This window comes from Lolium perenne, chromosome 4 (assembly GCF_019359855.2).
Source record: "Lolium perenne isolate Kyuss_39 chromosome 4, Kyuss_2.0, whole genome shotgun sequence".
Classification (NCBI taxonomy): domain Eukaryota; kingdom Viridiplantae; phylum Streptophyta; class Magnoliopsida; order Poales; family Poaceae; genus Lolium; species Lolium perenne.
The window spans coordinates 151,591,548-151,604,322 of NC_067247.2; the positions used below are offsets into that span (position 1 = coordinate 151,591,548).

Consider the following 12,775-nt stretch of genomic DNA (forward strand, 5'->3'; position numbering starts at 1 on the left):
TCAGAATTAATACCCGTGGCAGGCATCTCCGAGTTCACACTGCTGTACTGAAGCGAACACACTATCTACTGACAAAATGAATTGACATGTTTGGAATAATTTCCTTGCTTGGAGAAAGCAACCGGGCAAGGCACCAGTGAAGCAGTCACTCCCTCACCACTATCTATCCACTTACCAAATGGGCATTGAGCCTGGCACTGTGGTGCACCTTGCAACCATACATCCACCCATGCAGATCACTTGGTACCACATCACAAGCTAACCCTTACTGCATGATTAACCTTTCAAGGAACTGCAAATTTCGTTTGTACACACCCACAGCTACGCACTTACATAATACAATATTTACAGCTATGGGCTGTTGACCTGTTGTTATACAAGGTGTAATTATGTACTGAATGCTAAATAGCTGCCACGTATCTCTCGACATCACCTCCTGATCTTCTGGGCTTCCTATAAATATTCTCACAGAAGCAGTCGTGGCAGCAACACAGCAGGGCTCATCAGAAACATCTTGAACCCCGTCTGTCATGTACCACCCAAGTTCAAACCTTGTGGGGAAAGAGGTCATTGATAACAGACTGATAGACCAGGATGTTGCTAATCGCACATATCTGAAGCTTGATCCCAGATAATCTGGTGGAACAGCACATAAGCATATTCTGGATGGCTATTCACCAGAATGGGTTTTTGAAGTGAAATTCACCAAAATGGGTTATCAGAACCCGAGATCAAACGATGGAGGCGTGAAGCTCACATCAGATGCTCGCTTAGTTTCTGCTGGCTTCTGTGATTGTGCCTTCTGCAGTCTCAATTGCTCGGTCGCCTGTGCTTCAATTGCATCAAGATCGAGGCCCTCAAAGAAAGCATCATCCCAGTATATATCATTGCCGGCTTCAGTAGCAAGGTGTGAGGAAGGTGGTGCTGGTTCCAGATCAAGGTTTATGATAGGGATCGAGGCAGCTTGCTGGAAGCTTAGCTTTCTCTTTATGCTATCTGGTTTACTGGTTGATTCGCAGTTAACCACACTGGCTTGACCATGCTCCTTTATCAAACTCACTCTCTCCAGGGAGCTTTGCTGGGGACCTAGAGGACTTGGGCCAGTGGTACCATGTTTTTGAAGAATCCCTTGTGGAGTCTCGATAGGATTGTGCGAGTTTCCTGATGAACAGCTCGCACTTCCGGCTATAGAGACAGAATTGTCAGAGAGATCTTGGTATCTTGAGGGAAGAACTACTGTGGACTGAGTAAGTAGTGACCGCCTGCGAAAATGTCAAATGAATACTCAGTACCACAGTTTCTTTCTATAACTTTTTCCAAGACGAAAAACATGAACATGAATGCTTCTGCTCAGAACTAGGCTACTCATGAACAAGAAAAGCAGAATGCTGATGGCAAACATGCTTCTTATGCAAGGAAAAAAGTATGAGTCGCAATAGTACTCAGCTTCTCATAATCCATCCCATGTACAAAATTGACAGTAAACCCTCAACTGGAATCACAAACTCAGAACTGCTAATGTAAAGTGTGTACTCATAATGTTCTAGTTATTCACATTATATACACTATCTTAATCAAGTTAAACTGACGCACACACATCCAGTTGTACAGCCATTCAGTTGTACACTGCAAGTTAGAACCAGAAGGTCTGACTTAAAGCCATTCAGTCGAAAAACAACACTGCAAATCAGACTGTAAGAGCACATGTATTCAGTTGTGCTGATTGATGGCAAAAGAAATGAGAGAAAACATGATGGTCTAAAAAAATAACATAGGCAGGAACACCATTAAACACTAGAGTAAAGAGTTCCATCATCATCTTGTAATACCTATAGAAAGCCATTCTGTCGCCAGTATGTTCACCACCTTGTTCACTCTGAGTAAATTGGCCACTAGGAGTTGCCTGGTCATCAATAAAGCTATCTTCGTATTTGTCCTCGCTCTGATCATCATCCTCATCCGCTGAAATATAAGTATCTTCAGACACCCTAAAGCAATAAATGAAAGGTAGTTATAATCAATAAATAGTATTTTTTATTATAATATTTAAAACACTGATATGCATTGACAGGCTATTATAATAGCAAAAAAAGTTTAGCATTAGTTTGTCTGCTAATATCAAGTTCTCAACACAAAGGTCGCAGTACTCTTACTCGGCTTGCTCATCAATATATATATCCAGACGCCTCTTGGCTTTCCCTTTGTTTCCTACATTATTACAGTACAAACAGTGTAAAGCCTTGAGGTTGTGATGCAACAAACTTATACAAACTAATAAGGCCAGAGACAGTTTCGGAATCAAACAGTTAGAAAGAGAAAAAAGTAACTCACCCCTAGCATGCCCCATTTGGTTCGGCATACTTTTATTTGTAACATCACATTGTCTTCCGCCACATCCATCATATCTGTCATTCAAAGACATTGAGGGAACCCGCTTGATCTTTTCACCATATTTGCAGAGTCTTCTATACTTGGGTGCTTGCTGTACTGACCCTGATGTATCCCCTGCTACTGACTTAACCTGCCAATCATCAGACAAGCTATCACAGAGCAGATTTGCTGTAGGAGTGCGAGCAGCAGGACTACATATTTTCACATTTGAAGGCTCTTCTGCCTCTACTTGAGTCTGACCTAATACATTATCCCTGGTTAATCCAAGAACTTCAGTGACCCCAGCGGGAAATTGGCCCTTTTCCCCGAAGCTCAATGATCCATCATGGCATCCTGGCCCATTGCCCTGAGTGTGTGCTTTTGAATAATCAACCTTAGGAACAAAACAAACATCAGAAGCTCTTTCTGTTTCAAGTCTCTGATGGCTAGCTTCAAGGACTGGAGACTCGGGAACAATTCCTTCTTCAATATAATGTGTTAGCCTGGGACTAAGTTCCGTGTCTTCCTGAACTGACAAAGCTGGGCTCGCTAATTTAGTATTGCATGGTGTGCCCCATTTTTCTGTTGGGCTTGAAAATGATTTAGATGGTGTTGTACCAAAAAGTACATGCCTGCCAGGGTCATATTGTTCAGAATAATCCGGGGAATGGGGATCCAAATTTGATGCATTATCTGCAAATATCGGTTTGCTTGAATAAGCACCATCTGTTCTTGGACCACTGACTTCTGTTGTCAATTTGTAAGGAGCCGTCTTGTTCTGGACTTTATATTGCCAATTCACATTCTGTGTGTCCTTATGGAATTCAGATGTCCTCAGCACGGCAGGTACAAAGGTGATTGAAACGTAACCTTTAATATCCACAGCTACATAATCTCCACAGAAGAAAGAGTGTAAAGGATATTTTTTTACTGGAGAACTTGTCACGCAAACACTTTTACTACATGCCACTTGTCCAGTTGGATAGTAATGACCTTCCAGTGGCTGATCCTTCAGAGCTGCTACATCAGCAGGTTCTCGCAAGGGGGTTCCACACTGAGCAAGTGTTCAGGATCAGCATTAGAACTTCTAGTTCATTCATAAAATTAAAAAGGAAAATAAAATGAACTCTCGCATGTACAATAAATCTACCTTTGTCCTAGAGAAAGAAAGATCTTGAAGTCGTTGCATAGCATCAATTAGCATATCTGTTGTTCGGAAAGAATGAGGTACTTTATAGATATCACAGGGAGAAACCTGGAAACTAGGAAATGCAACAAGAGATGGCTTCCAAATATCCTCTTTGCATGCACTAAAGTACTGAGCAATCAGTTGGTCATCTTCCACTGACATCTTGTTCAAAATTGGTGATGCACAACTAACATCAACTTTTCTTTTCTTTAAACAAGGAACATACTTCTCTATTGACAATTTGACATATTTAACTTCCGGTTTATAGATATGCGGAACCTGTTCCAATGGATAGCACAATTAGAAAACCTCCAGAGTGATGAAACGGTTATATCAACAAACAGATCAAACGATATTACCATCCTAGGACTAGCATGGAAATCAAAGTTATCCTGTTTGCGCAATAGATTTTTCATTGTCCGAGTACTTCCTTGTTTCTTTTTGTACCCTTGCAACTCATGTCCTTCACAAGCCAACACCAGTTTGGACAGTTAAGGTGACCAATGACTAAGAGAGGAAAAACATGTTGTACAAAAAAAAAATGCAACTCGATATCTTTATCTTTGCTGGACATGATAAGTTTTCATCATCACGAAAGGATATCAACTCGCCCATCATTTTTCCGCCCAGTTCTTCCCATGCGTTGAATCATTCTTAATGGAGAGACATTGGCATCGAAACAGATCACAAGATCAACCTCCACAATATCTAGTCCTTCCTCGCCAATTGATGTTGCCACTAGAATGTTGTATTCCCCAGATCGAAATTTCTGTAAGCAGTTTACATGATGAGTTGAGAGGGGGGCGGGGGTGGGGGCTGCAATAGTTAGGTTTGTTTTAATACCTGCAAAATAGCTTGTTGCATTTTCTGTGTCTGCCCCTTCAGCCTGTCGCCTGTAAAGCACAAAACGTTTAAAGTAAACCATGTGATTGCAGAACCCACGATATGTGTTCATCTTTTTAAGGCGCCATATTTTCTACAGATTAATATATTAATATTAATAAACCTAAATACATGGCATATTCGAGATCACTGATCCATCATCATACCTGCAGAGCTCTGACCGATGAATTGAGCAGGTCTAAAAAAATTGGTACAACTGCCTCCTAATGCACCTAGTATTTCCCTGTGATTCAAAGCAACCAATACAACGTTCAGACTTCTAATATGATATTCAAGCAAAACACAAATACTTTACTACTATAAATATTGTTTACGTTCTCTAAGAAAAATTACAGACGTTTTTTCTGATTGCTAGCCAAGAAAACAAGGCACAGCTTGTCTGGGTGTAAGGTTTAACAAAACAGTAGCAAGTGAATTCCAACAAAAAGAGTCCATCTTACATACACTAGTAAGCGGTACATGTTCCGCATGGTGAAAAAACTGTTTAATCCATGCATGGCTAACTTCTACTGTAAATTTGCAGGACAGGGCTGTGTGACGAAATATAGGTCCCATGCAATGAGCAGTAGTGACTAAAAACAGAGCCCCTAGGTTTGATCCTTGGGCATGATCCCACACAAAAACTCTGCACAAAATTGTTGACCAATTTTACGATAAGAACAAATGATGTCTCAAGTAGTCAAGTGTGCTCAAAGCTTCACAATAGCTTTAAAGAATCTTACAAGGTTTGGCTCTTGACACTTTCCAGACGTGTGAGTAGATAATGGTGAGTTGGTGACATATGACTTTCGTTTTTTTATCACAACACACACAATGACAAAAGAAACTGTATAGAGACGAGCTTTTCAATCTAGAAATAGATACATAAACTGTGAAGTGCTACATAATAGATACAGCTAGTACAAGGTAAGGATCTTACTTGACACTTTCACGGTAATGTGAAAAGATAATCACCCTTGAGTCCTTTGGATTGTTTTTTTCTGCATAAAAATTACCAGTCACGAAAACATCAGTGTAAAGTTTACTAAGTTTTAGTTAATAAGAACATAAACTGTTGAAGCCAATTGATACAGAAGGCTCTTTCCACATGACATGCACATATGAATTTTGATAAAGTCATGTGTTCCTACACAAAGCATATTACAATAGTGCCACATTTGCCCGCATAGTAGTGTGGGTAGTATCAAGTGTTCTGATAACAAGCAATAACTGGGCAGCCAAGTTTCACAATTTAGGACAACTGACTACTAAGCCACACAAGAGCTACTATTCTTACAAATTACGTTAAATTTGGAGAGAGAGATGGGACCTGTTACAGTTTAGGGGGAGCAGATGCAAGCTAACAGAAGAGTGCCATTCTCAGACATAATGCTAGACTGAGAGCCAGGTCCAGCGTGAGATTACAATAGTTGAGTTAAATCGACAAATTATATGCCATTACTACATAAGTAGAAAGTTGCTTACGGAAATGATCGATTAACACTTCTACCAATTTCTGCACTTTTGGACTGGACACGCCCTTGTTTAAGAAGCTCTGCATCATTTCCTTTGCTCTGGCAAAGGCCTCAATCCTTGAGAACATATTCCACGCCCTTCAGTAAAGAAGAACCATGGTGTGAGGCACAAAAGGCTTACTCGTGAAAATACGTAGAGGGCACACACAATCAAGAAACCAAAGTTTTATAAACTCTAGTATTGTTTTATTAATATGACATAATCACAGAACAATACAAAGGTACAAACTATAATCCTAGTCAACTCCAATAGCAATTTGGTTTAAGTTCTGCATGCTCGTGCTGTAAAAAAACTGTGCTCCAGATCCATAGACTTCTTAGTCCAGTTGGTTCATAAAGGATGAAAAACAGGATAGGTGCAGATAATTTCATTGATTATCACATATATTACCAGAAGTACATCAACATTCAGAAGTGAATGGAACAGCTCAAAGGGAACTACACTCCACTGACCCATCTTGAAGTCTGAATATATCGAGATATTACTAAGATTACTTCTGAGATGAAGAAAAATAAGACTCAGAAAGGATATTATTAGATGCCAAAGAGAATGTTGCCCACAAAATCCTTAGGGGCTTAATTATGCACTACTATTCACATACAAGTAAAATCATGTAGTGGAAATGGGTGTAAACAATACCCTTCATTCAAATTAGCTTCAATCGCCTGATATGCCGGCATGATTCCATGGCTCAAAAGCAATTTACTTATGCGACAAAGTGAGAAGGCAGCTGCAAAAGATCTGCGAATTTCATGTTTCTTTTCAATAGGAATGTTTGGTGGGGGTGCTTGGTTGAATTTCTCCCTCAGAATGTGCAGTTGGTGTGAGCTCCACTGGCAACAACAGGTAACCAATTAATAATGCACATGTGTAGCAAATTAGAAGTGGGTGCAGCAAATCATAGTCAACATGATGATTGAAGTATTTAAGAGACTAAGAAACATACGCTTTCAGCATTCCTACTGTCAATCACCCCAGCAGCACGCAATTGGGCAATATATGGACGTATAATTTCCAAAAGCTTCTCGTTAACTTGAAATGTATCGCTGCCAACAGGAACCTGCACTGAAACAGGTAAATTCCACAGCACTGAAAAACGACATATTACGAATCTACCACAGTTCATCCACACCTTTACAAGGTCAACTGTACGTGCGTTAACATATCGTTGGACTTCAGGATCACTTTCATCACGATGAACCAACTCTGAAATGCATAAATTGTTGATAACACCTTGGATATCTGGATGCTTTGCTGAATGGCAATCAAGATAGATTGGTAAATTATAAAGCATTTCATTTTTTAGCAAGTATTCAATCATAATGTGCACACTTACATCCTGGTGTAGCAGTCAGAGCTAAAATTCTTAATGGTACATGTGATGCCACCAACTGTCAACATAGCAGAAAATAAAGAATGAACATGCAGAAGTCGTAGCACACATACAACTAACTTATTTTACTGATGTCATCAATTAAATGAGCTTAATAATGGAGAAAAAAAAACAAGATGATATACTAACACAAGACATGTGCATTGTAAAATCAGATGATATGATGGATAAAGTACTTGAGCATCAAACATGCCTTACGAACAGCAGTGCAGTAAGCATAATTTCCTGAAGCTCTATGAGCTTCATCTATCACCAAGCAAACTAGCTGTTTCATCACGCATATACCTGTTAAAAGAAAACTTTATAACATCAAATCAGAGAAGAAATGAGGATACAGTAACAGCAAAGTTGACAAGACACTAAAAGGCTTACTGTACGTAATCTAGTATCGAAATAGTCAATCCAAACATTAATGTACTAGATGAGAAGGTGGCAGAGAATGAATAACATTGATTTGGAATGAGGCAATTACATAGTTATGACCTGGTCTCCTGTGTACACATTTGTATAAATTATCCAGTTATGAGTTATGGATGGTTTTTCTTGGGTAGACATTTGTATATGTTCCCATCTGCACGAAGTTTAGATCGTGCCTGGTTCATTCTAAATCTAAATAAACAAAAGAATCCTACAATGACAACTTAAATAAATACAAAAAAATACCAATAAAGATTAATAAGAAATACCAGAAACATTCAGGGAAATCACCAGAATGTATATCATTTTCAAGAATCTGTGGAGTGACAAAAAATACTCTTTTGGACTTCCAAAAACTTGAACGCTTCTCAGGGCTTAGATTGCCTTTCATATCAATCGTCCACTCCTGCAAACAAGTAAATCTAATTAATCTACAGCCTACAGGACTGCCAGAGAAAATACGCTAATATTCATCAGACACCAGACAAGCATGAAATATGCAACATAAATTTTAGTACCTGTGGTATACCCACTGTATTATGACATGCCTCAATTTGCTGAGTAACAAGCGGACGTGAAGGGGCAGTAAATACTATTTTACCTGAGGTTTTCAAATGTATCAGTTAACGAGAGTAATTTGTCAGTAAGTACCTTTGGTACCAGTTTGGGCCCAGACCTTACCTTCAGGAAACCATCTAAAATAGTTATACATCACTACTGCAGCGATAAATGTTTTGCCAAGTCCAGTTGGCAAAGCCACTAGTGTATTTGTAAACAAGGCCTTCTGGACAATATATAGCTGGTATTCTCGGACTTCTATATTAGCTGCAGCATTTGAACAAAAGGTAAAGAAGTTACAAACATCATATTTACAAAGTGTGAACCCTAGAAATACTTACATTTCTTCTAAAAAACATGTCTATACTTTATAGCAGTATTGAACCATTTAAAAAACAGAATCTTTGACAGGAGTTCCACGTAGTGTTTGAGCAGACGCAAGGTAGCATGCTGATTAGTGCCAAGCGAACGTCCACAAGTAGAAGCTAAGGCCACAAGGAGCAACTAACAGCAGGCGAACCGGGGAAGAAGAAAAACTGAAAAAGAAAGAACAGGAGAGCAAACATAAGGCTGATCTGCAGCTTAGTATTCTGGTCTGTTGAAAGGGTGACCCTAAGCCTAACGCACAAGGAAGAGATTATCTCTAATACCACACTGCCGCTGCCTTCCTTCTTTCCTGTCCTCTTCCTTCTCCACCTTAGCACGGTTTCACTACAATCCGAGAATATCCGATTTTCTGCGGTCATATTTGGTAACTAACCGGTCAATTATCCAGCAACTGGGAAGAATCAAGCAATTGCCCACACCATGTATTTGTTCATATTGCCACCAGTAGCCTTCTCCGATGTCACTGTAGCTACGTCTGTTGGTAGCCAGCTGTCAATCCTCTTGTCTCGTGGCCGGCTCTGTTGTATCTGCCACCATGATCGAAGGGAGCAAACGCACACGAATCTGCTGCCTTGACTAGTGGGAACTAGTGCCAAAGTGTACACTCCTGCGCCACATGGGTTTGCTGCTGTTCGCAAGGGTGCTGGGAAGGAGGCATTGCCTGCTCCTGTGGCTATTGCCCTCCTAACTATTCAGATGCTTGACCAAACCGATGTTATCCCCACTTGACAAAGGAACTCCATGGAAGCCACTTTAGGTCATGAGCTCCAAGAGAGAGAGAGAGAGAGAGAGAGAGAGAGAGAGAGAGTTGGTGATGAGATGAGATTTGGCTCTACGCCACTTGGTTGTGGATGAGATGGATCTGGTACAACATTGATGGAGATAGAGCTTTATACTTTTGCCTCAATTTTCCTTGCACTATGATGGACGTGGACTGTGGTCTGTGGAGTCCTTTACGCGCTAAACTAATCTAACACAGGACCAGGCCAAAGACACCAACCAACCAAACTCTTATACTTCAGGCAATTAAAAAAATTCTATGTACCGTGCAGCTATGAATTTCTCTTACCGGTAATTCATCAAGGTAACAAGGTTCGACTCATCGAGCACATGCTCTTGTAATTATGTACATATTTTTTCGCTGGTAGGTTTGCCTATATTATGTGTGTGTTACATACGATTCCTAATTTCAATGCAACGCCCAAAAAATAATTAGAGTGAATTCCACTTTTTACCCCCCACTTGTATGTTCAAGACACCAATTACCCCATCTAGTGAACATTCGTCGAAATTACTCCATTCAAGAAACGTTGGACCCTCTTTCTCTGATGCATGCCGGCTGGGCTACCTAGGCGTGAGGTGATAATCGAGGTTAGAGGATATGAGGAGGACAACGAAGAGTGAAACAGCTGGAGGATAGAAAGCTGACATGACCGCAGATGACGCCCTCCAAACTTTACTGAACTTTGGCGCCACAATGACCTATGCCGGCCCTATGTAATAAAGTGCAAAATGCTAAAATTGGCAAAACAGGGTTGAAAGTTTCTTATATGACGTATTCCAGTAGAATTTTCAGTAAATAGGGCAATTGCTGTCACAAACGCACAACTAAGGGGTAAAACGTGGAATTCACTACCATGGTTTTAAAGGCGTTAAGGCGTATCAAGGCGGAGGAGGGGCGCTCTGACGCTTAGGCGACGCCTAGGCGCCTAAAGCGGCCGTTTATCCAAGGCGGACAGGGAGCGCTTTGACGCCTAAACCTTAGGCGTCGCCTTTAAAACTATGTTCCACTACAGAAAAAAAATCTATGTACCGTGCAGCTATGAATTTCTCTTACCGGTAATTCATCAAGGTAGCAAGGTTCGACTCGTCGAGCACATGCTCTTGTAATTATGTGCATATTTTTTTCGCTGGTAGGTTTGACTATATTATGTGTGTTACATACGATTCCTAATTTCAATGCAATGTCAAAAAAAAATAGAGTGAATTCACTTTTTACCCCTTACTTGTACGTTCATAACACCAATTACCCCATCTAGTGAACATTCGTCGAAATTACTCCATTCAAGAAACATTGGACGGTTGGACCCTCTTTCTCTGATGCTGGCCCTATGTAATAAAATGTGCAAAATGCTAAAATGTGGCAAAACAGGGTTCAAAGTTTCTTATATATAACGTATTCCAGTAGACAGTAAATAGGGTAATTGCTGGCACAAACGCACAACTAAGGGGTAAAACGTGGAATTCACTACAAAATATATCAACGGCTGAGCCGTATTTGTGACCAATCACCAACGATTCCAATTCCGTATTTGTATCCAAGCACTATCCACTCTAACTTCACCCCTATGCACATCCATGTTCAAGCGAGGATCTGCGGTAGTGTAGATGAGGAGCTAGTGGATATCTAACTACTGAGAATTTATGGAATTACCGGCAGAGATAAATATCCCATGGTCCAGATGGGCAAATAAAATACTTCAAAGCAGGAATTCACAACTCATGCTCCATAATTTATAATGCATAGACCTAATCCAGACTATACTAGAGTAGCGCTATGATCATAATGCCAACCAAAAGTATTGTTTACGAATACGCCCTATAAGCCAGTTGCATAAGCAAAATCAAGCAACAAAAAAAAACTTGAGGGTTAAATGTACTAGCCTTTATTTGCCAGCTCCGTAAGCTAGGAACAGAACCAAGCAACTAAAGAAATTTGATACCTAGCTATGCTTGTGTTGCTTCTCTGGATCAAAATCTCAAAAACATTATCTCTCACACTTGAACTGGTCGGCAAATTAGCCTGCCTTGGGGTCAAGAATATGATAATCAAAATGCACATGATACTTAATCTAAACTGATTACTCGACTAGTAAAAGATGTAAAACAATTGAACTCGTTGTCTTATAGACTCTGAACCCCACTCATTTCATACAATTCACCCAGGAATCCTGTTGATAGCAGATCAAAAGATAAGCCAAGGCAGCCTAAATAAGGTCTTTGAGCAAGTCAGTAGCATCACCGAAAACGACATTTTTAGTACATCAATATAAAGCATCGCCAGGGAGACAGGGATTTATATCAGCAAAACGGTCACATGCCCACATGCTATGCTAAATAAGAATATAACTACAGCAGAACTTAAGTCAGTCGCGAGAGATGCATACAGAAATCCAACACAGTTATTACACACTCACTTGGATAGATCCATGTCTGCACTGCCTCGTGGTCCAGCGCGACGGCACAGGCCCCCTCCGCGACCTCCTCCCTGCCTGCACTCCGCGAGCATCCCTCGTCCGGGCGTGCCGCGAAGCGCCCCGCTCTGCTGGCAGGCGGCACCGCTGCGGCCACGGGAACCACCGGCGCTGGGGGCGGCCGCTCCTTCGCTAACTGTCTCTTGGTGAAGGAGTCGACGAAACGGTCGAGCGTCGACTGCCGGGACGGCCCGTGGGAGAACGGCGCCGCGGCCGAGGGAGCGGGGCCAGGCGGTGGGTACGGCGAGGGTTGGCGGGGCGGCGCCGGGTTCGAAACGGCGGGCGTGGAGGCTGAGGCGAGGGCGCAGGCGCTGTCGATCTCGCGCACGGCCGCCTCCCAGTCGAAGCCCTGCGGTTAGGGTTTGGAGAAAGGGGGCGTGAGCACGTAAACGCGAGGAGGGGGGAGGAAGGGGCGAGCCGCGAGCTTACGTCGTCTTCGTCGTCGTCGACGGCGACGGCAGGGGCGTAGGGCGGTGGGGGCGCCGCCATCGGGCGGCTCGGAGAAGGTTCGCCGAGGTTGGGTGGGGAATTGGGGATTTCGGGAGGGAAAGGGGCGGGGAAATGGGGAGTTTCGGAGACGAAAAAGAGAGGGAGGGAGCTGGTGAGCAAATTATGGGCCGAGTCAAGCAAGCGTTAAACGGGCTGCTTTGGGCGCGTTTGGTTGCTTGGACTGATTTCCTGTATGCCTGCGCCAGCGAGATGGGAGCCCCTGCGCGGCGCGAACGGGTCATGTGAGGCCTTTTGCGCGCCGGAGAAGGAACTCAGACCCCGTCGTTTGATTGTCCGTTA

At 42.0% G+C, this 12,775-nt stretch overlaps 1 protein-coding gene across 2 annotated transcripts; it reads right to left on the reverse strand.

The window, feature by feature from the left end:
• Positions 1-251: 251 nt before the first annotated feature.
• On the reverse strand, positions 252-12,572 carry LOC127294162 (DEAD-box ATP-dependent RNA helicase FANCM). 2 transcript variants are annotated; one of them, XM_051323912.2, is made up of 21 exons: positions 12,416-12,572; positions 11,930-12,335; positions 8,469-8,612; positions 8,306-8,388; positions 8,079-8,193; positions 7,564-7,655; positions 7,314-7,368; positions 7,110-7,231; positions 6,924-7,037; positions 6,617-6,810; positions 5,927-6,054; positions 5,382-5,442; positions 4,609-4,685; positions 4,403-4,452; positions 4,163-4,328; positions 3,919-4,040; positions 3,521-3,838; positions 2,332-3,424; positions 2,154-2,208; positions 1,830-1,988; positions 252-1,262 (listed from the first exon to the last, which is right to left on the reverse strand). In XM_051323912.2, the coding sequence occupies exons 1-21, from the start codon at positions 12,473-12,475 to the stop codon at positions 719-721; spliced, it is 4,158 nt and encodes a 1,385-aa protein (XP_051179872.1). In that variant the 5' UTR covers positions 12,476-12,572; the 3' UTR covers positions 252-718. The 2 variants fall into 2 exon arrangements, with proteins under 2 accessions (XP_051179872.1, XP_051179874.1); XM_051323914.2 differs by lacking the exons at positions 11,930-12,335; positions 12,416-12,572 and having other exon boundaries at positions 8,057-8,193.
• Between the last annotated feature and the right edge of the window lie 203 nt (positions 12,573-12,775).